A 26546-nucleotide genomic window follows, 5' to 3' on the forward strand; every position below is an offset into this window, starting at 1 on the left:
GGTGGACGGACAGGGCAGCGCTGGCACCTGCAGTCTCCTGGCCAGAGCGCGGGTGGGTGTCAGCCCCTCCGGCAGAGCCGGCCCTGGGCACGCCCTCCCCGGCAGGAGCCACAGGCACACAGACCGCCCCAGCTCAGCCTGGTGGGGGCGGGAGGCCCCTGCCCGCGCTGCCCCCAACCCCCTCGGCGCGCGGCAGGGATCCCGGGGCGCTGGGGAGCCCGCCCGGGCTTGGGGGACTGGCCGGGGGTCGCCGCGTCCCCACCCCTCGGCGGAGTTCTCCGGGATCCGCGAGGGCCGGGTTCGGGGCGGACCCGCGCCCCCCGCGCCCCCCGCCGGCCGCGCTCGGCTGTCTCCGCGCCCGGCGCTCGGCGGCGCTCGGCTGTCTCCGGCCGCTCGGCTCGGCGCTCGGCTCGGGTCCGCGGCCGCTGCGGCGCGGGGCATTTCTCCGCAGCTCGGCTCGCGGCCGCGCCCGCCCGGCCCGCGCCCATGCAGGCCATCAAGTGCGTGGTGGTCGGCGACGGGTGAGTGCGCGGCGCGGAGGCCGCGGGCCGGGCGGGGGCGGCCCCGGGGACCCGGCCCGGGCTGAGCGCGCGGCTCCGGGGCGGGTAGCGGCTCGGGCCCGGGCGGGGCGGCCCTCACCAACCCCCTCCCGCCGACGCCCTTACCGCGCGCGCCCCGGGGCCGGGCAGGAGCGGGAGGGCGCGCCGGGGCGGGGTCCCGGCTGGCCGCCGGGCGCGGGCCTGCGCCCCCGGCCCACCTGATGCTGCCCCGGGGCCGCCACCCGGCCTCCGGGTGGGTGGGGCCGGGCCTCTCACCTGGACTGAGCCCCGCTCCGGTCCCACCCTCCCGGGGTCCCGGGGGGCGCCTCTGGGCCGGCTCGCCCCGCCCTACCCGCCGGAGGTCTCCGCCTGCGGTTCGGGGGAGGGGCGGCCCTTGCTGGGCAGAGGGCTGGAGGCCCGGCCGGAGCAACGTGGGCTCGCCCTGTGTCCGCAGCGCCGTGGGGAAGACCTGCCTGCTCATCAGCTACACGACCAACGCCTTCCCGGGAGAGTACATCCCCACCGTGTGAGCGCTCCGGGGGGCGGGTCTGCGGCCGGCGGCGCCGGGCTCCCCTGGCGGGGCGGGGCGGGGCGGGGGGGGGGTGTCTCGGCTTGTGGGGTGGGGCCAGGGGGCCGCCAGAGCTCGGGGTCCGGGCAGCCTGAGAGCCCTGGACCGGGGCTGACCGTCGTGCTCTGCCCGGCAGTTTCGACAACTACTCCGCCAACGTGATGGTGGACGGGAAGCCGGTCAACCTGGGGCTATGGGACACTGCCGGGCAGGAGGACTACGACCGGCTGAGGCCACTGTCCTATCCCCAAACTGTAGGTGACAACAGGGCCAGCCGCAGGAGCCGGGTGGCTTGGGTGGGGCCCTGGAGGTCGTCCTGCGTGAGTGCGCAGGGCCGGGCCGCTTCGAGGTCCTCCCCGGCTCCCACCCGCACCCCCTCTCCCTTTCTCCCAAGGATGTCTTTCTGATCTGTTTCTCCCTGGTGAGCCCGGCGTCCTTTGAGAATGTCCGAGCCAAGGTAGGGCGTCGCCGTGGGAGGGCATGTCCGTGGGAGAGCGGCCGGTCCCGAGGGCTTTCCCTGGCGGGGCGGGGCCTCTTGCCCGAACACCTCAGGTCACTTGCCCTTTGGAGGCAGAGGAGATCCCTGGTTTGCTTGGGTCTGAAGGTGACCGGGGGTAGTGACAGAGGGGCAGAGGTGGGGTAGGGGTGGCAGGGAGCGCTGATAGGCCCTTCAAACTTCCAGGTAGTATTTTTGTCCTTGGTCATTCCCCCGCAAGCCCACGGCTGCTTCCCGAAGCAGGAAGGGTTCGGTGTGGGTCCAGGGACTGAGATGAAGGCACCCCTGGGAGCTGTGGCCTCCTGCAGGCATGGCTGTGGGGGAAGCCCCTGGGTGTTGGGGTCAGAGCCTCCGTCCCCACAGTGGTACCCAGAAGTGCGACACCACTGCCCCCACACGCCCATCCTCCTGGTGGGCACCAAGCTGGACCTCCGTGACGACAAGGACACCATCGAGCGTCTGCGGGACAAGAAGCTGGCACCGATCACCTACCCCCAGGGCCTGGCCATGGCCCGCGAGATCGGTGAGTGGGCACTGCGGGGCCCTCGGGTGGGGGCAGGAGAGAAGGGGTAGAGGCAGGCTCTGGAGGGCCCCCCACCCGTGCTGACCCGCTCCTTGCATCCCCCCCAACCGCGCTGCCCCCCTCCCTTGCTGTGCTCCCCTGCGCCGACTCCCCTCCTCAGCGTCCCCCCCACCCCGGCTGCCCTCAGGCTCTGTCAAGTACCTGGAGTGCTCAGCCCTCACTCAGCGGGGCCTGAAGACGGTGTTTGACGAGGCCATCCGGGCTGTGCTCTGCCCGCCGCCTGTGAAAAAGCCAGGGAAGAAGTGCACGGTCTTCTAGAGGGTCTTCTAGAGGCTGCTTCGGGAGGGGCAGCCCCGCCAGGCCCCGGTTTGCTGTCGTGTTGACATGTCTGGTGTCCGAGTCTGCTGTGGGGCAGTGATGTGGGTGGGGAGGGGGAAGAAGCATGGGGACGAGGCCACCGCTCCTGGGGACGGGGCTGGGGCAGTGGGGTCTTGTCTGCTCTGTCTCCTCTCTCTGGGGTTACAGCTCCAGCTGTACCTGGACCCCAGGAGAGGCTGGAAGGGAGCAGGGTCTCCCTCAGGCTGCAGGGGCGGGTCCAGGGCAGCCCCAGGATGGGCTTCCTGATGGGGGGAGGTGGGGGGGTGGGTCCTGTTCATGCACCCCAGGACCGGGTGGCCCTTACTTCTTTTATACAATAAACGTTCTCCACCATCTCCCGCCTGTCTGGGTACCTGTCTCTCTGGCCTGGGGTGCTTTGCCTCTAACCTCCCCCATAGAGATTGGAGGGTTGAACTTGACCCTACACGCTGGGCAACAGGAGAAAAAGACCTTGCTCAGCTGTGTCAGTCCCCAAACGATGGGACCCAGACCAAAGTGGGTGTAAGGGCACGTAGCCTCTTTGGGGTGAAGAAAGCCCCCGTTGTCCTGACCTGAGGCTTCCGAGAGGGGCACACCCAGGGGCGGGGCCTGACGTGGGCTCCAGTCCGCCGGCTCCCAGGTGTGGTGAGAGGACAGGCTGCGGTCTGGACCCACCGAGCCCTGCGGGGCCCCTGGCGGGACAGTGCTGGCAGCCTCCCCCCGGCTCCCCGCCACCCACCAGGGCTGGAAGAGCAGCGGTCAGGAGGAAAGGCAGCCGGTATAGAGAGAAGGGAGAGAGGAGAGGAGGGAGCAGCAAGGGGCCGGCCCGTCATTGCTGAAGCCAGAGACAGCGGGAGGTGAGGCTGCGCTCTGCCTGGGAGGGCCCCGCGGTCCGGGAGCTCGGACTTCACCCCCGAGGCCACAGGGCGCCCTGCAGTGACTGGAAAGCCCTGCTTCCCGTGCGGGCCCCAGCCGACCGACACGCCAGCTGCGAGATTTGGGGGAATGTGCTAGCCAGTTGTTCAAGAGCCTTTATTAACTGTGTAAACTTGGGGCACCTGGGTGGCTCAGTGGGTTAAAGCCTCTGCCTTCTGCTCAGGTCATGATCCCAGGGTCCTGGGATCGAGCCCCGCATTGGGCTCTCTGCTCGGCAGGGAGCCTGCTTGCCCCCCTCTGACTGCCTCTCTGCCTAGTTGTGTTCTGTGTCTGTCAAATAAATACATTAAAAAAACAAACAGTCCAAACACCCCTAATTGTTCTTGTACACACGGCTGTCATCTGTGTTTGGGGTTATCTACGCCCCGTGTGTCTGTGTGGCGAGGGTGCCACACAGAGGTTGGGGAGCTCGGGGCCGCTGGGCAGCTCAGGCGGCTCATCTTCTGACTCGGTTTCGGCTCAGGTTGTGACCTCGAGCCCCGCGTGTCCAGCCCTGTGCCGTGAGCTCCACGCTCGGCAGGAAGTCTGCTTGAGGTTCTCTCTCCCTCTCCCCTCTGTCTCTCTAAAAATAAATAACTCTTAAAAAAAAAAAAAGGGTGGGAGACCGTGCATCTCTCCCCAACTCTGCCCTCAATGGTATCAAGTGTGGGAGTCTTTAGGCCGTGGGAACAGGCGAGTTCTGCCACAGGACTTGATTGGCTATTCGTCGTGTAGACTTAAAGCAACACACAAATGCGGATTAAACTCACAGGTGCCGTGTCTCGTGCACTTGGTGCTTTGTGAAGAACTCAAGAAGTTGAGAGAATGTTCTCCCGTATTTGAAAAGTCACCTGATTCAGCAAAGAAGCCTTTCAGCTCACTGGCGGATCAGCGAAGCTCCAACGCCCACCTCTCTCGTCTCCCTTTCCGCTAACTCCTCACCTTACCAACCAACACTTATGTCAGGGTTACGTCCACAGAGCTGGTTGGTAAGAACTCCGCCGCTTCTACCCCAAAGGCCTCTGGACAGGGCCGAAGGCCATTCCTGGTCAAATGCGTCACCATGCTTAGGAGCTGGCCTGGAAGGTCCTACCTCCCAGGCCCTGCCAGGGACTCGGCCGGATCTGAAAATCTCGGGCATGGGGGCCAGCCTGCCACCTGGCCGGGGGTCTAAGCTGAATGGCACCTGCCTACCCGGGACTCATTCCCACACACGGCACCGGGCTCTGCATCTCTGGCCGCTTGCCAGCAGCCTAGAAATCAGTGTGCAGGCTGGGCGGAAGAATCATGTTTATTGGAGAGATGGGGGGACAGCAGTGGGCTCAGCATGGAGCCGGGGCGTGTCAGAGACTCAGGAAGCCAGGAAGCCCCCGTCCACTGGCACAGCGGAACCCGTGGTCATGCCGCTCCGGTCGCTCAGCAGGAAAAGGATGACGTCCACCACGTTCTCCACCTCTGCGGGCAGAGTGGAAGTCAGGGCATAACCAACGGGGCCTGCCCTTCATCCTTCCCTCCCGGGCCTCATCGAGGCAGGTACAGGGCTCCTGCCTGACTCACCAGCAAACCTGCCAAGTGGGATTCGCTCCAGCATGGTCTTAGCCTTCTGGGGGCTGCTCCAATTGGCCTGGCCCATGGGGGTCATCACCACCGTGGGGTTCACCGCGTTCACGCGGATCTACACCAGGACAGGCAGGAGGTCAGCAAGGCAGGCTAGGAGCCCAGGGCCGGGGCGGGGGGGTAGGAGCTGGGTGATGGGAGGCATCCCAGCAGGGCTCACCTTGTGCGGCCCGAGCTCCAGGGCCATCGCCTTGGTCAGCATGTCCATGGCGCCCTTGGTGGAGCCTGTGACAAAAGGCGTGCCTGGAGCCTGAGCTGGCTGCGGGCTTGGGGTTCACCGGGGTCGGGGCCAGGGTGCAGCTCGGGGACCACTCACAGTAGACGCTGTGGTTAGTTATTGCACGCTGGGACGCCTGGCTGGAGATGTTCACGATGGACCCCGGGGCTCCCCTAGCTATTAAGCCCCTGGCCACGATCTGCAATTGCAGAGGGATGGTGAGGTAGAGTGAACTGGTCACCCACCATTCCCACTCCTGCCCGGAAGGCAGCTCACCTGGGACACTTGGATGACAGCCCGTAGGTTCACGTTGAAGGACCTGGAGGCCGGTGGAGAGACCCTGGTCAGGGGCAGGGGCTGCTGCTGCAGGGGGCAGCCCTTGCCCTAGGGTTCCTCCACCCTGGCCGGCTCACGTGTCACACGCCTCCTTGGTGACCTCCAGAAAGGGCTGCAGCAGCGCCACGCCAGCGTTGTTCACCAGCAGGTCCACAGGCCCCAGGCTGCCCAGTGCCCGCTCTGTGGCCTCCCAGTCACCCAGGTCCACACACACGGGTTCCACCCCGGGGCACTGTGTGTATGGACGTGGGGGACACAGCTACCAGAGGCTCCATGCCCAAGGAGGGGCACAGCTGGGCCTCTGCCACACGAGAACTTTCAGACAGACAGACATGGGGAGGGATTAGAGGTCCCAGAGGGTCCAGCTCCCTTCTTGGGGTTCAGAACCCCAGGCTGCTGAAGGAGGCGACAGAGGAGCCAACACGGCCCCTGGGCCGCCGGGCATTTCAGGGCTTAGGGACCTGGAGGCTGGCCCCGCCTCTGGCCAGTCCATTTCCTGCACCCGGTGGCTCAGGCGCCGGGCCTGCAAAGCCTGAGAAAAAAGCCTGAGAAATGGCAAAGCGGCCACTTCGGCCTCCTTCCAAGCCCAGCGGGTGTCGCCGTTCCTCCGGACGCCGGGTGGCCGATGGAGGCCGAGCGCCCCGGGAGGGCTTGCGGAGGGTCCGCGATCAGCCCCAGCGCCAGGCGCCTGCGCGTCCAACTTCCCCTCCGCCCCGCCCGCCTCCCGCGGCCCGCTGGGCGGGGACTGGGCGGTGCCTACCTCGCGGACCAGGCCGTCCAAGTCGGCCCGGGTCCGGCTCACGGCCACCACCCGCACACCCGCCGCGTGCAGCGCCTGGACAGTGGCGCGCCCGATGCCTGCGGGGAGCGCGGCTCAGCGTGGCGCACCCCCCGCACCGCGCCCCCGCCGCCCGCCGCGCCCCCAGCCCCCCGGCCGCCCGCCGCCCCCGGACTCCGGCCGCCCGCGCCCCCCAACCCCGGCCGCCCCGGAGGCCCACCTTTGCCCGCCCCCGTGACGAGCGCCCGGCGGCCCGCGAGCCCCAGCTCCATGGTTAGCGTTTGGTCCCAGCGCCCGGCGGTGGCGACTCTGCAGGCGGGCGGGGGGGGGCGGGGCGCGGGGCGGCCAATCACAGGCCTGCGTCCGGGCTGGGGGCGGGGACACTAACATACCCCTCCCCCACCAGTGGGGCCACTCGGGGAAGGGAGTGGACGCGGCAGGGGCTGCGGGTCGGCCCCGCGTGAGTCGGCTTCGCGGCCTCCGCGAGCGTTTCCCCGGCCCGGCTGGTTGCAGGAGCGCAGACGTGGTCGTTAATGCCGGGAAGAACTGCGGCGACGTGCGAAGGCGAGAGCGCGGAGCTGGCGCTTCTTGTTTGGTTCCTGCCAATAAGTTCGGTGGGAAGGATTGCACGCCTCCTCCCCAGCCCCGGCCTGGGAGCGGCTCGGGAGGGCCCCCTGGAGTGGCCGAGCGAGGGTTTGCACCTCTAAGCCTGAAGAAGCCAATGCCAACAAGATCCACGTTAACCTTGAAGGGACCCCAAAGTCACCCAGGACCACCCACCTGCCACCTCCAGCACTTACCAAAACTTGGGCCGGAGAAGAAGAGCTAGGATTGGGGTCATCGAGGTGCACGGTGGCCAGCAAGGGCAAGCATTGCTTCTAGAGGCTTTGGGGTCACTCACCGATAGGTCTGTGAGCCCACATGCATCCAGATACTTGTAAGATGCGTACCTGGGCACTGTCTCCCCCATAAAAGCTGATTCCTTTAGCCGGTTATGGCAAAAAAGCTAGAACCGCCTGGAGTATCTTCTATGGCCCAAAGTGGGGTGGTTGCAGGACCTCTGGGTCACTGGGGCTTTGGGCCCAAGTGGACAGGTTGGAGGAGAGGGTAGTGGGGCAGCCCGCGGCACAGATCTGAGAAGCCCCCAGAGAATGGCCAAGTGAGTCCTCCCTGCCAAGCCCTGAGGTCCCCACCCCTGGCGCCCAGCAAACCCTGGCCTCCCCGCCAGAGGCCAAGGGAAGAGTGGCCCCCATCTGAAAGTCCTTCCTGAAAGGCACATCTGTTTAGATCCCTTCTGTGGCTTTCCTTTGCCCCCGGAACGCTGTCTAAATCCTCTAACCTGTCCCGTGACCGTCAGTGGGCCGACTCTGGCACCAACCTTGCTGTGGGGGGCCCTGCAGGTGGGCTGGAAATGCCCTCAGCTCTCCCTACCCCCACTCCCAGCCCCGCAGGACCCCTCCCAGCCCCTCCTCCCTCGCATCCTTGCTCAGGGTTAGAGACTGTCCCAGGCCAGCAGAGTGGCCCCCTCAGGCCTCATCACCCCCCAGGTGTTCGGTGGGAACTGAAAGGTCCCCCACTAATGGGTCCATGAATAAAGGAGTGAGACTGATACAAAGCGAAGGTCAAGCAAAGCTTTATTTCGTGCCAAGCATCGAGAATCGAACTGACCAGTCAGGGCCGTCTCTTGCAAAGAGGCGACCTCTCTCTGCCTTACAGACTAGCTTCTAAGGGCAAAGGCCATGTGGTTGGGCCTGGCCACGCACAGGTGGCCAGTGAAATTGTAACACACAGAGAAAGCTGCACAGTCATGCTAGGTCACACATAAGTGACCACTTGAATTACAATTTACCCTAGTAGATATTTGAACTAGCCTATCACCTTGGTCAGAATTGGCACCCAAAAGATAGGACCCACTCTCCTTGGTAGCTAGGGAGACAGTATGCGCCCCCACTGATTGGATACTTCCACCTGGCCTGACCCACCCTTGTATTTGGGCTTTGTTACCTGGGACTGGTTTCCTGGGCTTGCTTTTAAGTCCCCTGGGGGGGGGGGGCGCGCCAGGGTCAGTTTAAGTTTTACTGCATAAACAACAAAATGACTGTTTAATCCAAGATGGAATCGCTCTGCCTAATTAGGCCCTTACAGGGACTTGACTCTGGCGAGCATGGGGGAACCCGGCAGGGCGTGCAGAGCTCCTTGCCTGGACTTGGGCCAGAGACAGAAGGCAGGGCAGCAGCTGCGGACCCTTGCCCAACTCAGGCCTCCTTCGAGGGAGGGGTCTTGTGAGGGGACGTGGGCCTGGAGGTGGAGCTGGATTCCCTTGGGCTGAATAAACTCTACTGGTCCAACACCCCACCCCCACCCCAGCCAGCCAGAGTGCTCTGTCCCACCTCCCCGAGGGACGGTCTACTCCTGATCCAGATCCCCAACCCGTGACCTCTCTGACCTGCGGTGGTCCCAGCTGCGGGGCGGGGCTGAAGGGCGGGTCAGAGCCTCCAGGGGAGGGAAGGGGCGGTAGGCTGCCCTCTGCCCTCTGGACTCTGGCCTCACCCAGGGCCGATTGGGTGTTTGGGGGGACGGGCCTGGACCACAAGAATCTCCTCTGTGTGAGCAAGTCGCTGCCCTTCAGCCACAAGCCCGGCCGGCGGTGGAGTCCGGCTGGCTCTAGGAGGTGCCCCCTCACTTCACGGAAGGTGAGATGTGTGCCCTCCATCCCTGCTCCTCCCCTCCCCAGCCTCGCGGCTGCCCCTCCGAAACCCCGGCGCGCACTGGACCCAGGAGAATGGCCTCCGTTTATTTAGGCAAATCCAACCAGCACATCGGAAGACACAGTGGGCGAGGGCGACCGGGGCGGGTTTCCAGGTAGCGCGGGAGCGGACGGGGAGCGTGGCCAGGTGCGGAGTCTGGACGGGAGAGGGGCTGGCGGGGCGGGCGGGGTGTGTGGGCGGGGCGGGGCCTCGGGCGTGCGTGGGCGGGGCGTGGGCGGGGACTCGGGCCGGGGGCGGGGCGGGGCGGGGCCTGGCGGGAGAGCGTCTAGGAGGCTAGGTACCCGGCGTCCACGAGGATGCCCGAGCCGCTGGTGGAAGCGCTGCGGTCGCTGAGCAGGAAGAGGATGCTGTTGACCACGTCCTCCATCTCTGCGGGGAGCGGCGGGGGGCAGGCGGGGCAGGCGGGGCAGGCGGGGTCAGCGCGGCGCGCCCGGGTCGCCCGGACCGCCCGGGACGCCCCGGCCGCACCGCGCCGGTCGCTCCCCGCAGCCCCGCTGACCTGCAAACTTCCGCAGCGGGTGCCGCTCCTTCAGCTTCCGGGCAAAGTCGGGGTCCGTCAGGACTTTCTGGCTCATGGCCGTCGGCACCACCGTGGGGTTCACAGAGTTTACCCGGATCTAGCCCCCACCCCCGGGGTCGGGCGGGCGACAGCAGGGAGATGAGCCCCGCCCCCACAGCCTCTGGGCACCTCCCCCCACACCTGCAGAACTTGCTCTCTGCGTTCAGTCCATCGCTGACCCCACTGCCCAGAGCCTTGGATAGGCCTCAGGCCTCTCCCGTGCCCTCTGCTGCCCATTGCCATCCCGAAGGCCTGCTCCCCAGCACCTACCAAGTCCCGACCTTCTGTGACACACACCCCCACACACACGTTCCCCAGGTCCCCCCTCCCATGCCCACCTTGTTCTGTGACACACACACCCCTTCCACCCCCGTTCCCCAGCGCCCCCCCATGCCCACCTTGTACGGCCCCAGTTCTGCAGCCATGACTTTGGTGAGTGTGGTCATTGCGCCCTTGGTGGAGCCTGTGGAGGGCAGACAGCCCTGAGGACCCCTTAGGGATTGCGCCTCCTTTGCACAGAGGCTAAGCCCCAGAGCCCAGCGTCTCCTGCATGGAAAGGGGGGTACAGGCTGGGCAGAGGGACTCACTGTAGACAGCTAGGTTGGGGAAGGTGACGTGGGCCACCATGCTGGACACATTGACAATGGAGCCGGGCACTCCTCGCTGGATCATGCCCCGGGCCACGATCTAGAAGCCAGGAAAGAGGCAGCCTGACCCCAGGACACTCCCACCCGGGCCTTGTCATTGCTGGGCCTTGTCCTTCCTCTGGCTCACCTGGGACACCTGGACCACAGAGCGTAGGTTCACACTGAAGGTCCTGGGGGCGGGCAGAGAGCCAGGTGGTCCGTGGCCACATCTGCCCCACGTCCCCAGCAGCCCCTCCCCAGTCCACCTGCTCTCCTACTCCCCACCTGTCGAAGACGTCTTTGGTGACCTCCAGGAAGGGCTGCTTCAGCAGCATGGCAGCGTTGTTCACCAGCAGGTCCACGGGGCCCACGTTGCCCAGTGCCTGCTCCGTGGCCTCCCAGTCACCCAGGTCCACACAGACGGTCTCTATCCCAGGGCACTGTGGAGAGGCATTGGTCAGCGATCAAGGAGGTAGTCCAGCAGGCTCCTGAGGGACCCGGAGGGCCTGGGGGGCGGGCTCGGGCCACGGCGGGGTGCGTGCCTCACCTGCTTGGAGAGGCTCACCAGGTCCGTGTTGGTGCGGCTCACGGCGATCACTCCGGTGCCCAGCGCGTGCAGGGCCTTCACAGTGTCTCTCCCGATCCCTGCAGGGGTGCACTGGTGAGGAGATGGCCCAGGACATCTGGGTCAAGCCTGAGGACCGAGGCTGCAGCCCCCTCTGCTCGGAAAAGGGAGCGAGAAGGTGCTGGGCAGAGAATGGGCACCAGGGGGAAGAGGTTCGGCCAGCCAGGCTCGGGCTGAGGGAGGCCCCAGAGGAGCTCCTGCCCACCAGACCCAGGGAAGAGGCCCCGGCTGGATCTCTGAGCTTGAGGGCCACCATCTAGGGGCAGGGGTCTTGCCTTCCTATCCCAGGGCAGCCTGCCAGGCTCGGGTCCAGGGCCTGTCGGGGCTGGGGTGAGGCGGTGATCGCTGGCGGGTTGGTCCGTGACAGGCATGGAGGGACTCAGACCCCAACACAAACCTGGGAGGCTTCGCGCCCACCTTCCTCTCCAGCTCGGCCCCTCTGGCCCTTACCCGCCTCGGCCACACCCACCTTTCCCTGCCCCGGTCACCAGGGCCCGCAGGCCGCTGAGGTTTAGCTGCATGGTGCTGACTCTGAGCCTCCGTCCAGTGGGAGAGGAGGGCATGGAGGTTTTAAAGGCCTGGGGCGGGCCGTTCTGGGGGTGTCGAGGAAGGGAGGCTGGGGGCACGGGGCAGGGGCGGGGCATCACGGCAGCTTCTGTTTCCTTGTTCACAGGGATCTGCTGCCCTCCTGACACACAACCCGAAAGTGCTGGCCAAAAGCCCCACCCTGAGTTTTGAAAAAGGAAATAAAAAAAACCCCACGGACCAGAGGCATGCCCTTCTTGGCCGGCTGGGGGAAGATGGCCCGGAGCTGACCCCTGTGAGCCCTGGGCCCGGCGTCCCTGCACGGTAGCGCAGGCGCACTGGGCTTGGGGCTGGTCTCCCGCCCTGCCGACCCTACTCCACCATGGCCCCGGTCTGGGGGCCACTGCAGCTCCAGAGTCTTCCTCACGCACCCCTGGCCAGCCTAGGACTCCTGCCCCTCGGGCCTCCGAGCACAGTGCTCAGCCCTGTCCACAGGTGTGGCCGCCCTGAGGTGCCCCCCTTCCCTCTCAGGTGTGGCTCTGGGAGTTGGGGCGTGGTCCTTTCCTTCCCCAGCTGTCTTCTTTTTGTTCCCCTCCCTCCCCCTTTTAGAATTTCATCTCAGCACAAATTGGCAGATTCTTCCCGGTGCCAAAGGACTTGCTGTGGGCTTCTCCTTCGTGGCACTGATCCCCATGGATTCTTTTTTTTTTTTTTTGGCAGAGATCACAAGCAGGCAGAGAGGCAGCCAGAGGGCGAGGGGGAAGCAGGCTCCCCGCGGAGCAGAGAGCCCGATGCTGGGCTCAATCCCAGGACCCTGAGATCATGACCTGAGCCGAAGGCGGAGGCTTTAACCTACTGAGCCACCCAGGCGCCCCAATCCCCGTGGATTCTGATGGCCATTCCACTTCTGGGGCTGAGTCCAAGGGCCTGCCCCAAGCGCCTTCCAGTCCTGTGCCATAGGCCTCACAGGACCAAAGCTACTGTCCAAAGGTCCGCAGTTCAGGGCAGGGCCATGACACCTCCCAGGCCCCTCCAGGTGTGACCCTGACACACAGGCGGACCCTTGCTGCCTCTCCCTCACCCAGGCCTGGCCGGACCCCAGGTGTGGTCCCAGGAGGAGAGGCTCCTGTCCTAAAGCGCATCCGGCCTCTCTGAGACCTCCTCTGCTCCCCAGGGCCCAGGCGGCCTCGCCCTCTGGCACATGTCCTTGACCTTGTCAGTCATCAGGGAGTCCAGTGGAGGAAATCATTGCCCTGGGCGTGACACACAGTCTGGCTTTCTTCCCAGCCGCCTGTTAGAAATCCTTTCCCATGAGGAACGCCGGGTGCCGGATGTGGGGGAGGAACAGTCAATCCGGTGCACAGCGAGGCCCTCAAAATGCGGGTTGGAGTGGTGCCCGGGAAACACGTTTGTGCAGCGCAGGGGTGAGCCCTCGTCTACAGTGGGACCTGCAGGTCTCATCCAGGATCCCCAGGATGGAGCGCACCGACTCCACCCCTCCCGGAGCCCTGGCCTGCGGGATGGCCCCCAGCCCTCGCCCGCCCTTGCCTTCTGGAGCGTGTTCCCCAAACACCCACAGGTTAAAAGCACCTGCTTCTGTTAACCCACACCCCCAACCCGCCCCACACTGTGCGCCAAGCACATTCCAGACACAGTTCAAATGCTACAGGTAATTTTTATTTTTAAATAATTCAGAATTGCAAGGCTGCTACAAGCTTTTCTCCCCCTGCGCCATTTGAGAGTAAAACTAGCATCCCATCACCCCCAAGTAGCTTCTGGTCTGCTTCGTTCAAACCCAGACGTTATCCTGCACACGCACACGCACGCACACGCGCTAGCCAGGAGATTAGCACCACGCGTCCCCCCGTGTGTGCTCAGCTCCCATTCAGGTCTTACAGATGATCCCAGTATTGTCTTTTTAAAAAGAATGGCTTCATCGAGGTATAATTGACGGGCCCTGCCAGCAGACATTCCACTGAGTAAATTCTAAAGATCTAATCGGCTTTCTCAATCCATTTTGGGTAGGGATCTTCCCATCTAGAGGTAGAGAGGAACTCTCAGGAACGGCAGAAAAGGAGAGTTTTTAAAGGCAGAGACAGACTGGGAAAAAGCAAGTTATTAGCAAAGGATGCCTTGCTTCAGACGAGGGGGCTCTTGAAGGGGGAAGACCTTTCTGAGTGCTGATCGGGACCGTCCCAGCTTCGCTGGTTCAAGGGTCCCTGACGTGAGTTACCACAGTTTGGGCCGGTGGCTTTCCCCTCCTCCCCCCTCTCCTCCCCTCCTCTCCTCCCCCCTCCCCTCTCCTTCCCATCCTTCTTTTTTAAGATTTTATGTATTCATTCACCACAGAGAGACAGCACGAGCAGGGGGAGTGGCAGGCAGAGGGAGAAGCAGGCTTCTGGCAGAGCAGAGAGCCCGATGCGGGGCTCGATCCCAGGACCCGGGGATCATGACATGAGCCGAAGGCAGATGTTCAACCAACTGACCCCCCCATGTCCCTGGGCCCATGGTTTTCTTTTCAGCAACACGGAACGCCACAGACTAAACGTGTACAATTGGAGGAGTCAGGGCAAACCCCATGAAGCCGTCCCTGCAGTCAGGGTCACACGCACGGCCGTCCCCTCCCCAGGGCCCGCATCCAGTCGCTTGTGTTTACAGTGAGACCTGCCCCCACCGCGTCCTGGGCACGGTGCCTGGAGTCACTGTCTCCTCTCACCTGAAACTCCCCGTCAGTTCTGTGTAGAGAAAGTGTCCAGTCCAGGCTCGCCTGTGGTTAGGGGTGGCCCGTCGCTCTCGTCCCCCTCACTCCAGAACACTCCTCAGTCTTTCCTCGACCTTTACGACCTTGGCATTTCTGGAGTCTGGAGGTCAGTTCCTTTCTAGAAAGTCCATCAGCTGGGCCTTGCTTGGTGTTCCTCCGAGGTGAGGTGCCCCGTGTCCCCGTCAGGGAGGGGCACCATCGGCCGCTGCCGCGCAGGGACCTGTCTCACCGCTGGCCATGTTAGCTTGATGGAGGGTGTCAGCTTTGACCACATCGGGCACGGCAGTGTCCCTGTGCCTCCCATCTGCCCTGGGAACTTGGGCAAACCTTCCCCTGGGGCCAGGGTCCCATGTGCGCGGTGTTTGTCCACCCCGTGTGAGCCGCCACCGCGCATGTGACTGAACCTCCAAGTAGAGCCCACAGCGACCTGTGACTCACAGAATCCAGCCGACAGCGCGGCCAGACGCGTGTCCCCCAGACATGCTGGCGCCCACACTCGGGGCGGCGACGGGCGGGAGGGCAGAACGGCCCGCGTGCACAAGCGACACGGGGCGGACGACAGCTCTTGTCACAACTACCACCCACCTCACGACCGTCCACGGCCCGGGCGCCTCGCCCGCTGGAGGGAGAGCCCGGCCGGGCGGCCTACGGCGACGCAGGCGCCACCGGCGGGTCTTGGGGACGGGTGGCGCGCCGGGACCCCGCGGCCGCCCCCACCACACCCTCCGGCCGCAGAGAGGAGCCCGAGGCGGAGGCAGCTCTGGAGGGGGCGCCGAGGCGGGCACCCCCGGGCTCCCCGGCCTCGCTGCGCCTGTGGGTGCCCCCCGGCCCCGCCGCGTTTCCAGGTGGTGCGGGCGGCCGGGTCCCGGGGGCGCGGGGCAAAGCTCCGGTGGCCGCCGCCCTGCTGCCCTCGGGGGTCCGGCTCCGCCTGGCGAGCCCCGCGGACGGCGGCCTCCGCGCTCCTTGCGTCCCCGTCGCCGGCTCCCACGCCCTCAGCGGCCGCTCCACGCAGACGCCTCTGGGCGTCTGCGGCCCCAGATCAGCGAAAGCGCGCGGTGTGGCCGCCGTCGCTTCCCGAACTCGGGCTCCGCACGGCCCGGCCTGCCCGGACTGGGGTGTGCGGGCCAGAGTGGGGGCGCGGGCCCAGCGCCAGGACGACAGCAGGCGCTCGGGAGGCGCTGAGCCTTCCTCGGACGCTGGGCTCCTGGGACACCTGGTGGGCAACGGGCGCGTCCGTCTGTCCCGCCCCCGAGTTCCAGGCCCCGCTTTAGCACTTGGTGCTGCCGCTTTGACAAAAGTCCTGGGGATCCAGGGGTCCGTTCGCACCATCACTGGGGGGGAGACTGAGTGTCGGGTCCGCAGAGGCCCCATGCTCCTTCCGGGACGACTGCGGACACTTTCCTCACCAGGCCTTGGGCTGGGGCCGCCCCTTCCCCTGTGTCTCCAGCACCAGGAGAAGCAGCCAGCTCAGCCCCCGTCCCCGCCGCGGCCCGCTGGGGAGCGTCGCGCTGCTGCGGGCACAGGGATGCACGTCCGGCCCACCGGGCCCAGCAAAGACCAGGGGCCCAGCCTGCTGTGGGCTCCCAGCTGCCGCCAGAGTCTCTCCAACCCTGGGACCCAGAGGCCACGAGCACCGACCAGCAGAGGCACCAACACGCGGGGCAGGGCAGGCAGACCCCGAGGAGCCAGGACACAGGGCAGCCTGAGGGCCTCCCACAGCCTCACGCATACCCCCCAGACCCCCCACAGGCACACCACGCACCACACACTCATGTGCACACCACACACGCCCATGCACACACTCACCCTGATGTCTGCATTGCCGCCTGTTTTCTACCCCTGAGATTCTGTTGTGGTTTTTTTTTTTTTTAATATTTTATTTACTTAACAGAGAGAGAGAGACAGATCGAGCACAAGTAGGCAGAGAGGCAGGCAGAGAGAGAGGGGAAGCAGGTTCCCTGCTGAGCAGAGAGCCCGATGCCGGGCTCGATCCCAGGACCCTGAGATCATGACCTGAGCGGAAGGCAGAGGCTCAACCCGCTGAGCCTCCAGGCGCCCCGAGATTCTGGGGTCTTCAGTCTCCCGAATCAGCCGTCCAGGGGCTGCCCTCCGCTCCAACAGACTGTGCAGGCTACCTTCCCAGGGATACGGCTGAGGTGACAATGTGAGGGCACCCGCACCCCAGGGCAGGATGCGAAGGGTCTCCCGTGCCCAGATCAGGGCCGATGAAGCAAAGACTTGCCAAGCGCCTGGCAGCGACCCAGGCCCCCCCACAGGGGCTCATTGCAGTCTCGGAAAGGAAGGTCATCGGTTCCTCACTGAGCGACACATGTAACCACCACAGGCCGGCTTGTGCTCTGGGCTTGGGACCCACCCAGAAAGGGACCATGAAACAGGCCCCCAAAAGGGTGTGACCCATGCCGTGGCAGGCCGCCGGCACGCGGAGCCCCAGCCCAAGGCTTGCGGGCAGGCGCAGGTGCTCACCCGCCTTGCAGCAGTTTGCGTGGCGGACCCCCAGCCCTCTAGACTGTGCGTAGTGGAAAATTAACTACAGGGTCCTGGCCCTTGTCCCTGCTCCTGGGACAGGATCTCCAGGCCCCTACCAGGTCCTGCCCAACAGGCGTGTCTGGACTTTCCTGGGAGCCTGGGCACAGGGTAGTCTCGGATGTGATTTTTGCTGGGGGCGCAGGGCCTGATCTCTGGGGGGATCTGGAGTCTGAGCATTAGCTGGCCACACAGGCAGTGGGTGACGGGGCCCCCAAGCCCCTGGACACCAAGGGTTCAGGCAAGCCTCCTTGGTTGGCAATATTCCGTGGGCATTGTCACAGGTCAGGACTCCAGCGGGAAGAGACAGTCGAAGGTTGGCCCCTCCCAGGTGCCACCCTCTGTCTCTCCCTTGGTGATTTTCCATATCCATTTGGTGTAACAAAACTGTGACTCTAAGTACATTTTCTTGACACCAGTGGATCATTCTAGTGACTTATGGTAACTGAGGATGTCTGGGGGTCCCCTGGATTTGTACCCAGTTGGTCTGCAGGGAGGGTGGCCCTGGGACCCCTGAGCTTGTCGCCGGTGTCTGAGATGAGGGTTGTCTCCTGGGGATGTCCCCAGGGCTGCCACTGGCTAAGCTCCTGTGCCACAGGCCAAAGCTGTAACCTCAGGGACTTGATGTAAGGACACCTTCACTCCCGCTCCCGCTGTGGCCGGGGCGGCCAGCCGTGCGGGGACTCCGGCTGGTGTAGGCTCCACTGCCTTGTAGCTGTGCCGTCTGGACCCTGGTTGTCACAGGAGGCAGCTGTCATGCCCTGCACCAGCTCTTGGTGACACACATTCCTTTGCCCATGGCCAGGGCTGGGATGAGTCTCTTGGTCCCACCTGCACTTAGAGCCACGGGGGCAAGTCAGGGAGCAGCTGAACGTTCTCCACCGCACCTGCCCATCCAGCTGCCTCTACTGATTGCGGACCGAGAGGACACACACATGCGATCATCACTCGCTCCCACAAACGGCCTCTCTGAGCTTCCCAGTGACTGCCCACAGTTCCCAGTCCTTCTCACCTTCCGTTGCCTCTGCAAACCCTCCGTGCCGGCCCTCCTCCCGCCTAGCCGATGGCCTGCAGCACACAGCCCGTCCACTCTCCACCCCAGCCCTGTCCCCCTGGAAGGTCCCCCCCTTCACGAGTGACCCTTCCCTCCTGGCGTCCCACAGCCTCCCCAGGAGCCTCTCCCTGCTGCACCCATAGCTTGCTATTGTCTCTTCTTCTTTTTTTTTTTTTTAAGATTTTATTTATTTATTTGACAGACAGAGATCCCAAGTAGGCACAGAGGCAGGCAGAGAGAGAGGGAAGCAGGCTCCCTGCTGAGCAGAGAGCCCGATGCGGGGCCCGATCCCAGGACCCTGAGATCACGACCCGAGCGGAAGGCAGAGGTGCCCCAACTATTGTCTCTTCTTAAAAGCAACCCAGGGATGCCCGGGTGGCTCAGTGGGTTAGGCGTCTGCTTTCAGCTCAGGTTATGATCCCAGGGTCCTGGGATAGAGCCCCGCATCGGGCTCCCCACTCAGCGGGAAGCCTGCTTCTCCCTCGTCCACTCTACCTGCTTGTGCTCTCTCTCTCTCTCTCTCTGTGAAATGAATAAATAAAATCTTAAAAAACAAAAACCAAAAAACCAACCCAGGAACCTGAGGAAAAACTCCTTGAGAAGAAGCTGTCCTCACCAGCTGCTGCCCCAGGGAACCCGTGGGAATGGAGCTCCTGTGTCCAGCCCCAGCGGTGCCCCCAGGCCCTGCCTCACCGGCCGGCAGCAGCCCACGGCCGGGGGCGCCGCGGGGAGGGCAGCCCCGGCACACACTTGAACACACACGCGGGCCGCAAGCACACACTTCTGGCCACGGGGCTCGGCCGTCGGAGCAACGGGGGGTGGGGACAGGGCAGGCGGCTGCTGAGGGCCCGGGAGAAGGACTGCAGCTTCGAGGTGAAGAAGGGGCCTCGTGACAGGCCCGTGGTGCCCCTGAACAAAGGGCCGTCCTGAGCCTCCGGGCTAACTTCGACTCGGGTTTCCTCCTTGAGAGACGGGGTTTTCTTTCTTTTCCTGTTTTTCAGGGCAAGGAAAACGCCCTTGAGCAGACCCGCCCAGAACTGGACCTGGCCAGGCCCCAGACGGGACACTCGAGCAGGGCAGGGTGGGGTAAGTCAGAGCCGGCTGGGGCCAGGGACCGGGGCGCTCTGAGGGCCAGAGCCCGGGCGCCCCCTGGAAAAGGCTGGGAAGGGCGGGGGCCCCTCAGGGAGGCTTGGGCACCTGACAGGCCTGGGAAGGAGGGCCCCCTCCGCAGGCCAGATCCCACCCCACTGCCTGGGCTGGGCAGGTTCTCAGTCGGGAAGGCTTGACGCCACCTTGAACACTCTGGGATCGGGAGGTGTAGACAGGTGCGGTCCCATGGCTGTATTCCGTGCGCCTGCGGAAGGAGGCCGGGCGGGGGGCGGATGCCGAGCCAGACCGTCTCCAGGCCAGGGCACTCTGGTGCCACGAGGAGTGTGGAGGGGGCTGCCCCTGGTGCCGTTCATGCTGAGCCAGAGGCTTCTCTCTGAGCGGCACGTGTCTGCTCTGCGACCCAGGGCCCAGAGCTGCCCTGGTTCCAGGACTTTCCTCCACTGGCCTCCTGCTGCCCAGCAGGCAGCACTGGCCTTACTTCGTGACGGTCTACCTGTTCCCAAGGCCAGGTCACCTGCACTGTCCGGCCCCAGCTCCCAGCCCTGCTTAGCCCCTGTCGCGTCGGCCTGGGGGGGCCCCGCCCCCGCCCTGCTGGCCGCTGCCCGCTCAGCTCTAGGCTCCGTGCACCTTCCTGGCATCTGGGCCCAAGAAGCCAAGCTGGGACGTCGGCTTCCCTGAGGGTCACTGCTCTGGGTTCCTGCCGGCCTGGTGTGGGCCCCACAACGGCCGCTCTGGGACTCCTGACAGCTGAGCCCCGGGGGCAGGGCACGCTGGGGCCTCGGTTTCCCCAACAGCAGGTGAGATCTTCCGTGTGTCTGTGGAGTGAGGAACGAATGAAGAAGTGAACGAATGAACACATATTCTTTTTTTTTTTTTTTAAAGATTTTATTTATTTATTTGTCAGAGAGAGTGAGCACAGGCAGACAGAGAGGCAGGCAGAGGCAGAGGGAGAAGCAGGCTCCCTGCTGAGCAAGGAGCCCGATGTGGGACTCGATCCCAGGACCCCGTGATCACAACCCGAGCTGAAGGCAGCCGCTTAACCAACTGAGCCACCCAGGCGTCCCTCTTTTTTTTTTTTTTAAGATTTTATTTCTTTGTTGGGATGGCTGGGGGGCTCAGCCCGTGAAAGGTCTGCCTTCGGCTCAGGTCATGATCTCCGGGCCCGGGGATCAAGTCCCACATCGGGCTCCCTGCTCTGCGGGGAGCCTGCTTCCCCCTCTCACCCTCCCTGCTGCTCTCCCTGCTCCTGTGCTCTCTCTGTCTCTGTCAAATAAATAAATGAAGCCGCATAGACACTCCAGGTCAGACCTCCCCTCCTGGGCCTCTGTGCCTCCAGCTGGGAGCGGGATCCAGGGCTCAGGCCATCCCAGGAGTTCAGTGTGGGGACGGCTTTGCCTCTGGGGGTGTCTGTGGGCTCAGCGCCAGGCCTCTCCTGCTTCGAACGCCCCCTCTGTGGACAGGCCTTCAGGCTCTGGACACCCCAGGGAAAGGACTCCTGCAAGGTTTCCTTTGAGGACCTGCACGCCACCTCCGTCAGGCCACGTGGGACGTGCTGCAAACCACAGCTCGTTGGGTCTTTTCCTCACCCATGGTGGCCAGGCCTTGCCCGGCCGCAGGGGCCCCGAGCCTCGGACGGAGAGCCCCGGGTGTCTGCGGAGGGGGGGGCCCTCAGCCCTGCGGAGCCGGCTGGGAGTGCGGGCCAGAGCCACAGCGGAGGTCTCGGTCCTTCTCAGGGATTCCCAGCCCTGTCGGCCTCCAGCACTCCTGAAGCCCCGGGCCCGCTCTGGGGGTCACCCCTGCCCTCTCAGAAGCCGTTTCACAGCCTGGCGCCGGGGCTTGGAGAATGACAGGGAGGCCGTGAGTGGCAGGGTTAGTGGGCAGGGGCCCTTCCCGGAAGCTCCTCGGTCCTTGGGACCGAGGCTGCCCCCCCACTGACAGCTTCTTGGGTGGGAAAAGGCCTCAGGCCCCTGCTCCCAATTTGATGGGGGAACAGCGGACTGTGTCCGGTGCAGAGAGCGCCTTCAGGCAGATCTCCTTTGCCAAGAACCTAGTAAGCTGCTGGCGGAGGTGGCCCAACGCACAAAGGCCCGTGTGGGTGAGTGTAAGGCGATGCCTCTGGGAAAGGGCATCCGGGCTACTCCCAGGATTAGGCCTGGGGGCGAGGGGCGGAGATGTAGTGCTGGGAAGGGGAGGTCAAGCTTCGTGCTTGCAAGCGGTCTCCCTGGGCCTGTCCCTGGGCCCTTTGGGAGTTGACCCCAGGCTGCAGGCAGACGTGTCCTCCTCCCCCCACCATGCGCTGTGAGTCTGGAAGCAGAGGGCCTGGCCGTTGGGACCCAGGTAACTTTCTGGAGGTGAGGTTTCTAGGGGTTTCTCGTCCTCAGGCCAAGTCACTGAGTCCTCACATCCCTTGACCTCTCCCAGTGCATGGCGAAGATGGTTCCTTCCACCAGCGCGACAGTGTCTCTGGGGAGCCCAACTTAGACGAATTTCTGTCTCCTCAGACCCCACTAGACCCTTCCACCAGCTAGTGCGTCCTCAGGAGCAACTATGACTTGGCCCTTGGATTGGAGAGAACAACGGAAAACAGACCAAGATTTACAATGCGATGTCCTCCCCATAGACTGAAAATCTCGCACACTTGCTTCCGGGGGGGATGTTCTAACTGGTTCCCAGACTAGCCTTCCCGCTGTGAGTAACCGTGGAGTTTGACAAATATAGCCAGTAGTAGCCAGTAGTGGTTTTCTGGAAATGGATAGTAGGCAGCACAAGACTTCCATCCTTGGTGGATAGAAACCCCGAAGGTCAGACCCACAGATGCTCTGCCGGGGACAACACGTCCACTGAGGGGCAGAGAGTCAGAATCTAAGCAGAACATGTGGTCCTGCCACGCAGCGGAGGCAGATCAGGGTTCGAGGCAACTGAAGGGATGGAATCTTCAGGGAGGGGAGGACGCTGTGCCCGGAAGTCTGGGTGTGGTCTCTGTCTGCTCCCGGTCTAGTCCGTGGCTGAGGAGTGGGCTGAACACAGGCAGGATGAGATCACCCAAGAGTGGCTCAGGACAAAAGAGAGCAGTTGTTATGGGCCCAGTGCTGGGGACCTGGGAGCTCTGGCCCAGCCAGAGAGGGTACAGCTCCTCCACACCTAGTGTACACCCTGGGCATCCAGCCAAGACCTGGAAAGTCTCATCCTTAGGAGTCAGGGCCAGTGCTTCTCTCTCAAGCCCTCACAGAATATACAGGGGAGACAGTTTGGAGGTTGAGTCCCACTGAGTTAGAGGACCCGGGGAAACACCAGAAGTCTTCTGCAGATACCCCTAATAAAGCACAAAACCAAATCCGAACAAGTTTGGAATGATTAGTCAGTAATTAAACTGTCTACCAGAAAACAACAACAGCAACAACAAAAAAACAAAACAAAACGAAACAAAACAAAAAACCCCAATACTCTTCAGAGGAAGATAACAAAATCCGGACTTTCTATGGTGTATCATCTGTAATGTCCAGTACACAATGAAATATTTCTAGGAATGGAAAGAAACAGGAAAACATTGCCCATAGTCAAGGAAAAAGCAGCCAACTGAAACAAACATTGTCTTGATAGACCAAACAAGACTTCAAAGCACATATTTAAATGTGTTCAGAAATTAAAGGAAAATAACATTTTGATGAGCAAACAATTACAAAGTTTTATCATAGAGATGGAAACAATAAAAAAGAATCAAGGGGCGCCTGGGTGGCTCAGTGGGTTGGGTCTCTTTTGGCTCGGGTCATTGTCTCCGGGTCCTGGGATCGAGCCCCGCATCGGGCTCCCTGCCCACTCGGCGGGGAGCCAGCTTCTCCCTCTGCCTGCGTCTCTGCCTGCTTGTGATCTCTCTCTCTCTCTCTCTGCCAAATAAATAAATAAAATCTTAAAAAAAAAAGAATCAAATGGAAATTGTGACTTTAAAAGTACAATAACTAAAAGAAATTTGCTGAGATTGTACATATCAGAAAATAGAGTCATTACACTTGAAGGCAGGTCAATAGAAATGAGCCAATCTGAAGAAAGAGAAAAAAAGACCAAAGAAAAATGAAGAGACCCTCAAGGACCCTCTGGATAAGGGTCAGATGAATGGTCTAACATGCAGGTAACTGATGTCCCAGAAGAAGAAAATGAGAAGAGAAGTAAAAAATATCTGAAGAACTAACACCCCCAAATTCTCATTTGATTAAAATTATCAACATACAGACCCCAGAGCTCACCAAACCCCAAGCAGGATAAGCAGAAAAAGAATGACATCAAAGTGCATTATTGTCAACCCGATGAAACCAAAGATAAAAGGAGGATGTGGAAAGAGACCGGAGGAGGAGCTCCCGTTGCCCGGGGGAAGCGGAGCACGACTGACGACCCCTCATAAGCCAACAAGGAGGCCAGGAAGCACTGAAATGACATCTCCAAAGTGTTCAAAGAAAAAAAAAAAGTCTGTCAATCCAGAAGTTCTAGACGCAGCAAAAATATCTCTCAGCAATGAGGTGAGGGGCGCCCGTTGGGCTCAGCGGGTGGGGCAGGCGACTCTTGATCTTGGGGTTGTAAGTTCAAGCTCCGTGTTAGGTGTAGAGATGACTTAAAAATAACGCCTTAGGGGCGCCTGGGTGGCTCAGTGGGTTGATTCTCTGTCTCGGCTCAGGTCATGCTCTCAGGGTCCTGGGATCGAGTCCTGCATCGGGCTCCCCGCTCAGTGTGGAGCCTGCTTCCCCCTCTCTCTCTGCCTACTTGTGATCTCTGTCTGTCGAATAGATAAATAACATCTTTAAAAGAAATAAAAATAAGAGGGGTGCCTGGCCGCTTCAGCCGAAGGAGGAAGTGACTGTTGATGTCAGGGTCGTGAGTTTGAGCCTCATGTTTGGGTGTAGAGATGACTTAAATAAATAAATATTTTAAAAATAACCTTGTGAAGTGGCATATGTAAAAGTCAAAAGTAAAACAATAACAGCCCAGAGGTTAATGAGGGTAAAAGGAATTCTACTCTTGCAAAGTTATTACATTTGCAAAGTGGCTCATATCAACCCCAAACCAATTTTGGTAAATTCAGGATGTGTATTGTTAACAGTACGGGACCAACAAAATACTTTTTAAATGTGTGGCCACGAAACCACATGAGGAAATGAAGTAAAGCCCTAACGCTATTTGTTTGACAGTCCCACCCCAGGAAAGGGGGTCAAGGAGCGACAGGGGAACGAAAAGCAGAAAGAACAAATAGAAAACATGGGAAAGTGGCATACTTGAACCCAACTAGACCAGTAAGTACATTAGCCACGGCCTGAGGACACACGTCCCAGGCCGAGATCAGCGCCCCGAATGCAAACGCAAGACCAGAAGCCCGGCCACCTCAGTCGTTAGGCGTCTGCCTTCAGCTCCGGTCATAATCTGGGGGTCTTGGGATCGAGCCCCGCCTCGAATCGAACCGGGCTCCCTGCTCAGCGGGGAGCCTGCTTCTCCCCCTGCCTCTGCCCCTCCCCTCTCCCTTCCCCCTCCCTTTCCTCCTTCCCTCCCCGTTCCTGCAGGTGCGTGCTCGCTCTCAAATAAACAAAACCTTTTTAAAAAAATGACACACACTTTACAAGAATACAACCACACTTATATCCTGAAACACACGGACGGTTTCCAGGAGGGGTGGGGGCGGAGGACAGAGCTACAAGGAACAGTTGGGTGAAAAAAGTGGAACCCGGCCCGAATGGGGGAGCGTGAGAACGTGATTCTTGGGGGCGCCTGGGGGGGCTCCGTGGGTTAAGCCTCTGCCTTCGGCTCAGGTCGTGATCTCGGGGTCCTGGGATCGAGCCCCGCATCGGGCTCTCTGCTCAGCGGGGAGCCTGCTTCCTCCTCTCTCTCTGCCGGCCTCTCTGCCTGTTTGTGATCTCTGTCTGTCAAATAAATAAATAAAATCTTAAGGAAAAAAAATAAAAAAAAAAGAAAGAAAGTGATTCTTGGCACAAATTCCAAGAAAGAAAAAGCAAGAAGGAGAAGAAGGGAGCGGGGGGGAGGAGGCAGGAGGGGTGAGGCGTCCCCTGGGGGGGCCTCCCGGAGCTCTGCATCTGGGGCTGTTGCTCCTTTCTCCCGGGTGAGGGGAGTAGGGGGACAGGTTGGGGGCCCGAGGCCACTCTGTGTGGCTTCAAGCTTTCAATTTATTATTTTATTTTATTTCATTTTTTAAGTAGGTGCCACGCCCAGCATGGAGCCCAGTGTGGGGCTTGAACTCTCGACCTCGAGATCAAGACCTGGATGCTTCCCTGACTGGGCCCCCCAGGCGTCCCTCAGGTTTCTTCCAGGAACCCCTCTGAGGACCGTCCGCCCTGCCGGGGCCACGGCTGCCTTGGCCTTGACCAGAGCACAGCTGGGAAATTGGCCTCAGGAGGCTGGTGGGGCCCAAGCTCTGGCTCAGGCAGGAAGAAGGACGTTGCTGAAGTTCAAGGGCTGTGGGACTGGGCAGGAAAGCCCACGGGCCAGGCCAGGGGCCGATGAGGCCTGGGGTGCAGAGCAAGGAGGGCCCTGAGCCCGGCACAGGCGCGGTGAAGGGGCCTGGAGGCGGTGGCTGTGGCCAGGGCGCGGGGACCGGAGCCCATGCGTCTCGGCACGGAGGCTGGGACCCCACGGAGACCCCTCCTCACCGGGGCGACGCCCCACAACTGAGCTTTCTAAAGGCGGTGCTGGTGTCCTCTCCTCCAAGAAGACAGAAGACCGTTGCCCCTGCCAGGGGTGCGTGGCAGCAGCCGTGAGCAGAGGGCCCTGACCTCCCCGCCCGGCCTCTTCCCGCATCTCCTCCTCCTCCTCCTCCTCCTTCGAGATTGTGTTTACTTATTTGACAGAGGGAGAGAGACCACAGGCAGGGGGAGTAGCAGGCAGAGGCAGAGGGAGAAGCAGGCGCCCCGAGAGCAGGGGGAGCCTGATGCGGGCTCGACCCCAGGACCCTGGACCACCACCTGAGCCACCCGGGCGCCCTTCTTCTTCTTCCTCTTTCTTCTCCTTCCAGAACCTGTCGGTGGCTGCTGCCTGTTCCCTGTCAGCAAAACTTGGCCGAGAACGAGATGGTTACCACTGGCTGAAAGCAGGAGTTCGTGTCTCTGGCAACAACAGGTGACAGGTGCTTCATAAGGCCCCCCCCCCACCGCCGCCAACACAGCATCGGAGCCCCGGGGCTCCCGCTCCCTCCGTCCGGCCCGCTCAGGGCACAGGCGCGCCCGCTTCCGTCCCGCGGAGCCGGCGAGAGCGGGGAGAGGACCGTGTCCCTTCTGCACTTGGTGCCCCGATACTTCTCTCTGCCTCCGTTTTACCCGCTGACTGACGCTGGGGCGACTCGGAAGCCACAGGTGGTGGCCCCAGAGGTAGGGGTGCCCTGGGTTCCTGACCCACGCGATCGCCGCGTCAGGTGAACAGACGCGTATTTTGGGCCGGGTCCTTACCGCACCACCGCCCGCCCGTCCCGCTGACCCTCCGTGCTGGCTTTTTCTTTTTCTTTCTCTCTCTTTTTTTAAGTCAAAACAAATGACTTCATGACTGATTCCAGCCCTATTTGTTGAAAAGACTCCCCCGTCGGCTTGCTCTGGGGACCTTGGTGGCCCGCTGTGGCGGTGGGCGTGTGCACCTGCGTCCGG

The 26546-nt window shown here is 62.4% G+C and overlaps 3 protein-coding genes and 1 long non-coding RNA gene across 11 annotated transcripts; 2 read left to right on the plus strand and 2 right to left on the minus strand.

Annotated features, from left to right (window-relative positions):
• Positions 1 to 376: 376 nt before the first annotated feature.
• RAC3 (Rac family small GTPase 3) lies at positions 377 to 2839 on the plus strand. Of its 2 annotated transcripts, none has more exons than XM_080825555.1 (6): positions 377 to 521; positions 994 to 1065; positions 1244 to 1361; positions 1502 to 1564; positions 1967 to 2126; positions 2314 to 2839. In XM_080825555.1, the coding sequence occupies exons 1-6, from the start codon at positions 487 to 489 to the stop codon at positions 2442 to 2444; spliced, it is 579 nt and encodes a 192-aa protein (XP_080681681.1). In that variant the 5' UTR covers positions 377 to 486; the 3' UTR covers positions 2445 to 2839. The 2 variants fall into 2 exon arrangements, with proteins under 2 accessions (XP_080681681.1, XP_080681682.1); XM_080825556.1 differs by having other exon boundaries at positions 398 to 521; positions 1967 to 2130; positions 2314 to 2480.
• A 1832-nt stretch (positions 2840 to 4671) lies between these two features.
• DCXR (dicarbonyl and L-xylulose reductase) lies at positions 4672 to 7056 on the minus strand. The gene is made up of 8 exons (XM_080825551.1): positions 6567 to 7056; positions 6329 to 6426; positions 5646 to 5800; positions 5509 to 5551; positions 5332 to 5431; positions 5176 to 5240; positions 4956 to 5073; positions 4672 to 4853 (listed from the first exon to the last, which is right to left on the minus strand). Exons 1-8 carry the CDS (start codon positions 6616 to 6618, stop codon positions 4750 to 4752), a joined length of 735 nt encoding a protein of 244 aa, XP_080681677.1. The 5' UTR covers positions 6619 to 7056; the 3' UTR covers positions 4672 to 4749.
• A 1838-nt stretch (positions 7057 to 8894) lies between these two features.
• Positions 8895 to 13157, plus strand: LOC308356519. Its single transcript, XR_013968111.1, has 4 exons — positions 8895 to 9039; positions 9148 to 9240; positions 10951 to 11042; positions 11598 to 13157. It is a non-coding gene; the product is annotated as an uncharacterized lncRNA (long non-coding RNA).
• On the minus strand, positions 9117 to 12642 carry LOC308356492 (carbonyl reductase [NADPH] 2-like). 7 transcript variants are annotated; one of them, XM_080825531.1, is made up of 8 exons: positions 12531 to 12615; positions 10847 to 10944; positions 10585 to 10739; positions 10448 to 10490; positions 10261 to 10360; positions 10072 to 10136; positions 9614 to 9731; positions 9117 to 9483 (listed from the first exon to the last, which is right to left on the minus strand). In XM_080825531.1, the coding sequence occupies exons 1-8, from the start codon at positions 12589 to 12591 to the stop codon at positions 9380 to 9382; spliced, it is 744 nt and encodes a 247-aa protein (XP_080681657.1). In that variant the 5' UTR covers positions 12592 to 12615; the 3' UTR covers positions 9117 to 9379. The 7 variants fall into 7 exon arrangements, with proteins under 7 accessions (XP_080681657.1, XP_080681658.1, XP_080681659.1 ...); XM_080825532.1 differs by lacking the exon at positions 12531 to 12615 and adding an exon at positions 11394 to 11463; XM_080825534.1 differs by having other exon boundaries at positions 9127 to 9483; positions 9614 to 9647.
• Positions 13158 to 26546: the final 13389 nt, after the last annotated feature.

This window comes from Martes martes (assembly GCF_963455335.1).
Source record: "Martes martes genome assembly, chromosome: 16".
Lineage (NCBI taxonomy): Eukaryota > Metazoa > Chordata > Mammalia > Carnivora > Mustelidae > Martes > Martes martes.

Coding starts and splice junctions, on each gene's coding strand:
- RAC3 (XM_080825555.1), top strand. CDS start 487: ATGCAGGCCATCAAGTGCGTGGTGGTCGGCGACGG. Junction 1,565..1,966: donor TTGAGAATGTCCGAGCCAAG/GTAGGGCGTCGC, acceptor CCGTCCCCACAG/TGGTACCCAGAAGTGCGACA. Junction 2,127..2,313: donor GGCCATGGCCCGCGAGATCG/GTGAGTGGGCAC, acceptor GGCTGCCCTCAG/GCTCTGTCAAGTACCTGGAG.
- DCXR (XM_080825551.1), bottom strand. CDS start 6,618: ATGGAGCTGGGGCTCGCGGGCCGCCGGGCGCTCGTCACGGGGGCGGGC. Junction 5,432..5,508: donor CTGTCATCCAAGTGTCCCAG/GTGAGCTGCCTT, acceptor CTGCAATTGCAG/ATCGTGGCCAGGGGCTTAAT. Junction 5,241..5,331: donor AACTAACCACAGCGTCTACT/GTGAGTGGTCCC, acceptor CTTTTGTCACAG/GCTCCACCAAGGGCGCCATG.
- LOC308356492 (XM_080825529.1), bottom strand. CDS start 12,591: ATGCGCTTTAGGACAGGAGCCTCTCCTCCTGGGACCACACCTGGGGTC. Junction 9,732..10,071: donor CAGAACTGGGGCCGTACAAG/GTGGGCATGGGG, acceptor GGTGGGGGCTAG/ATCCGGGTAAACTCTGTGAA. Junction 9,484..9,613: donor CCCGCTGCGGAAGTTTGCAG/GTCAGCGGGGCT, acceptor CGCTCCCCGCAG/AGATGGAGGACGTGGTCAAC.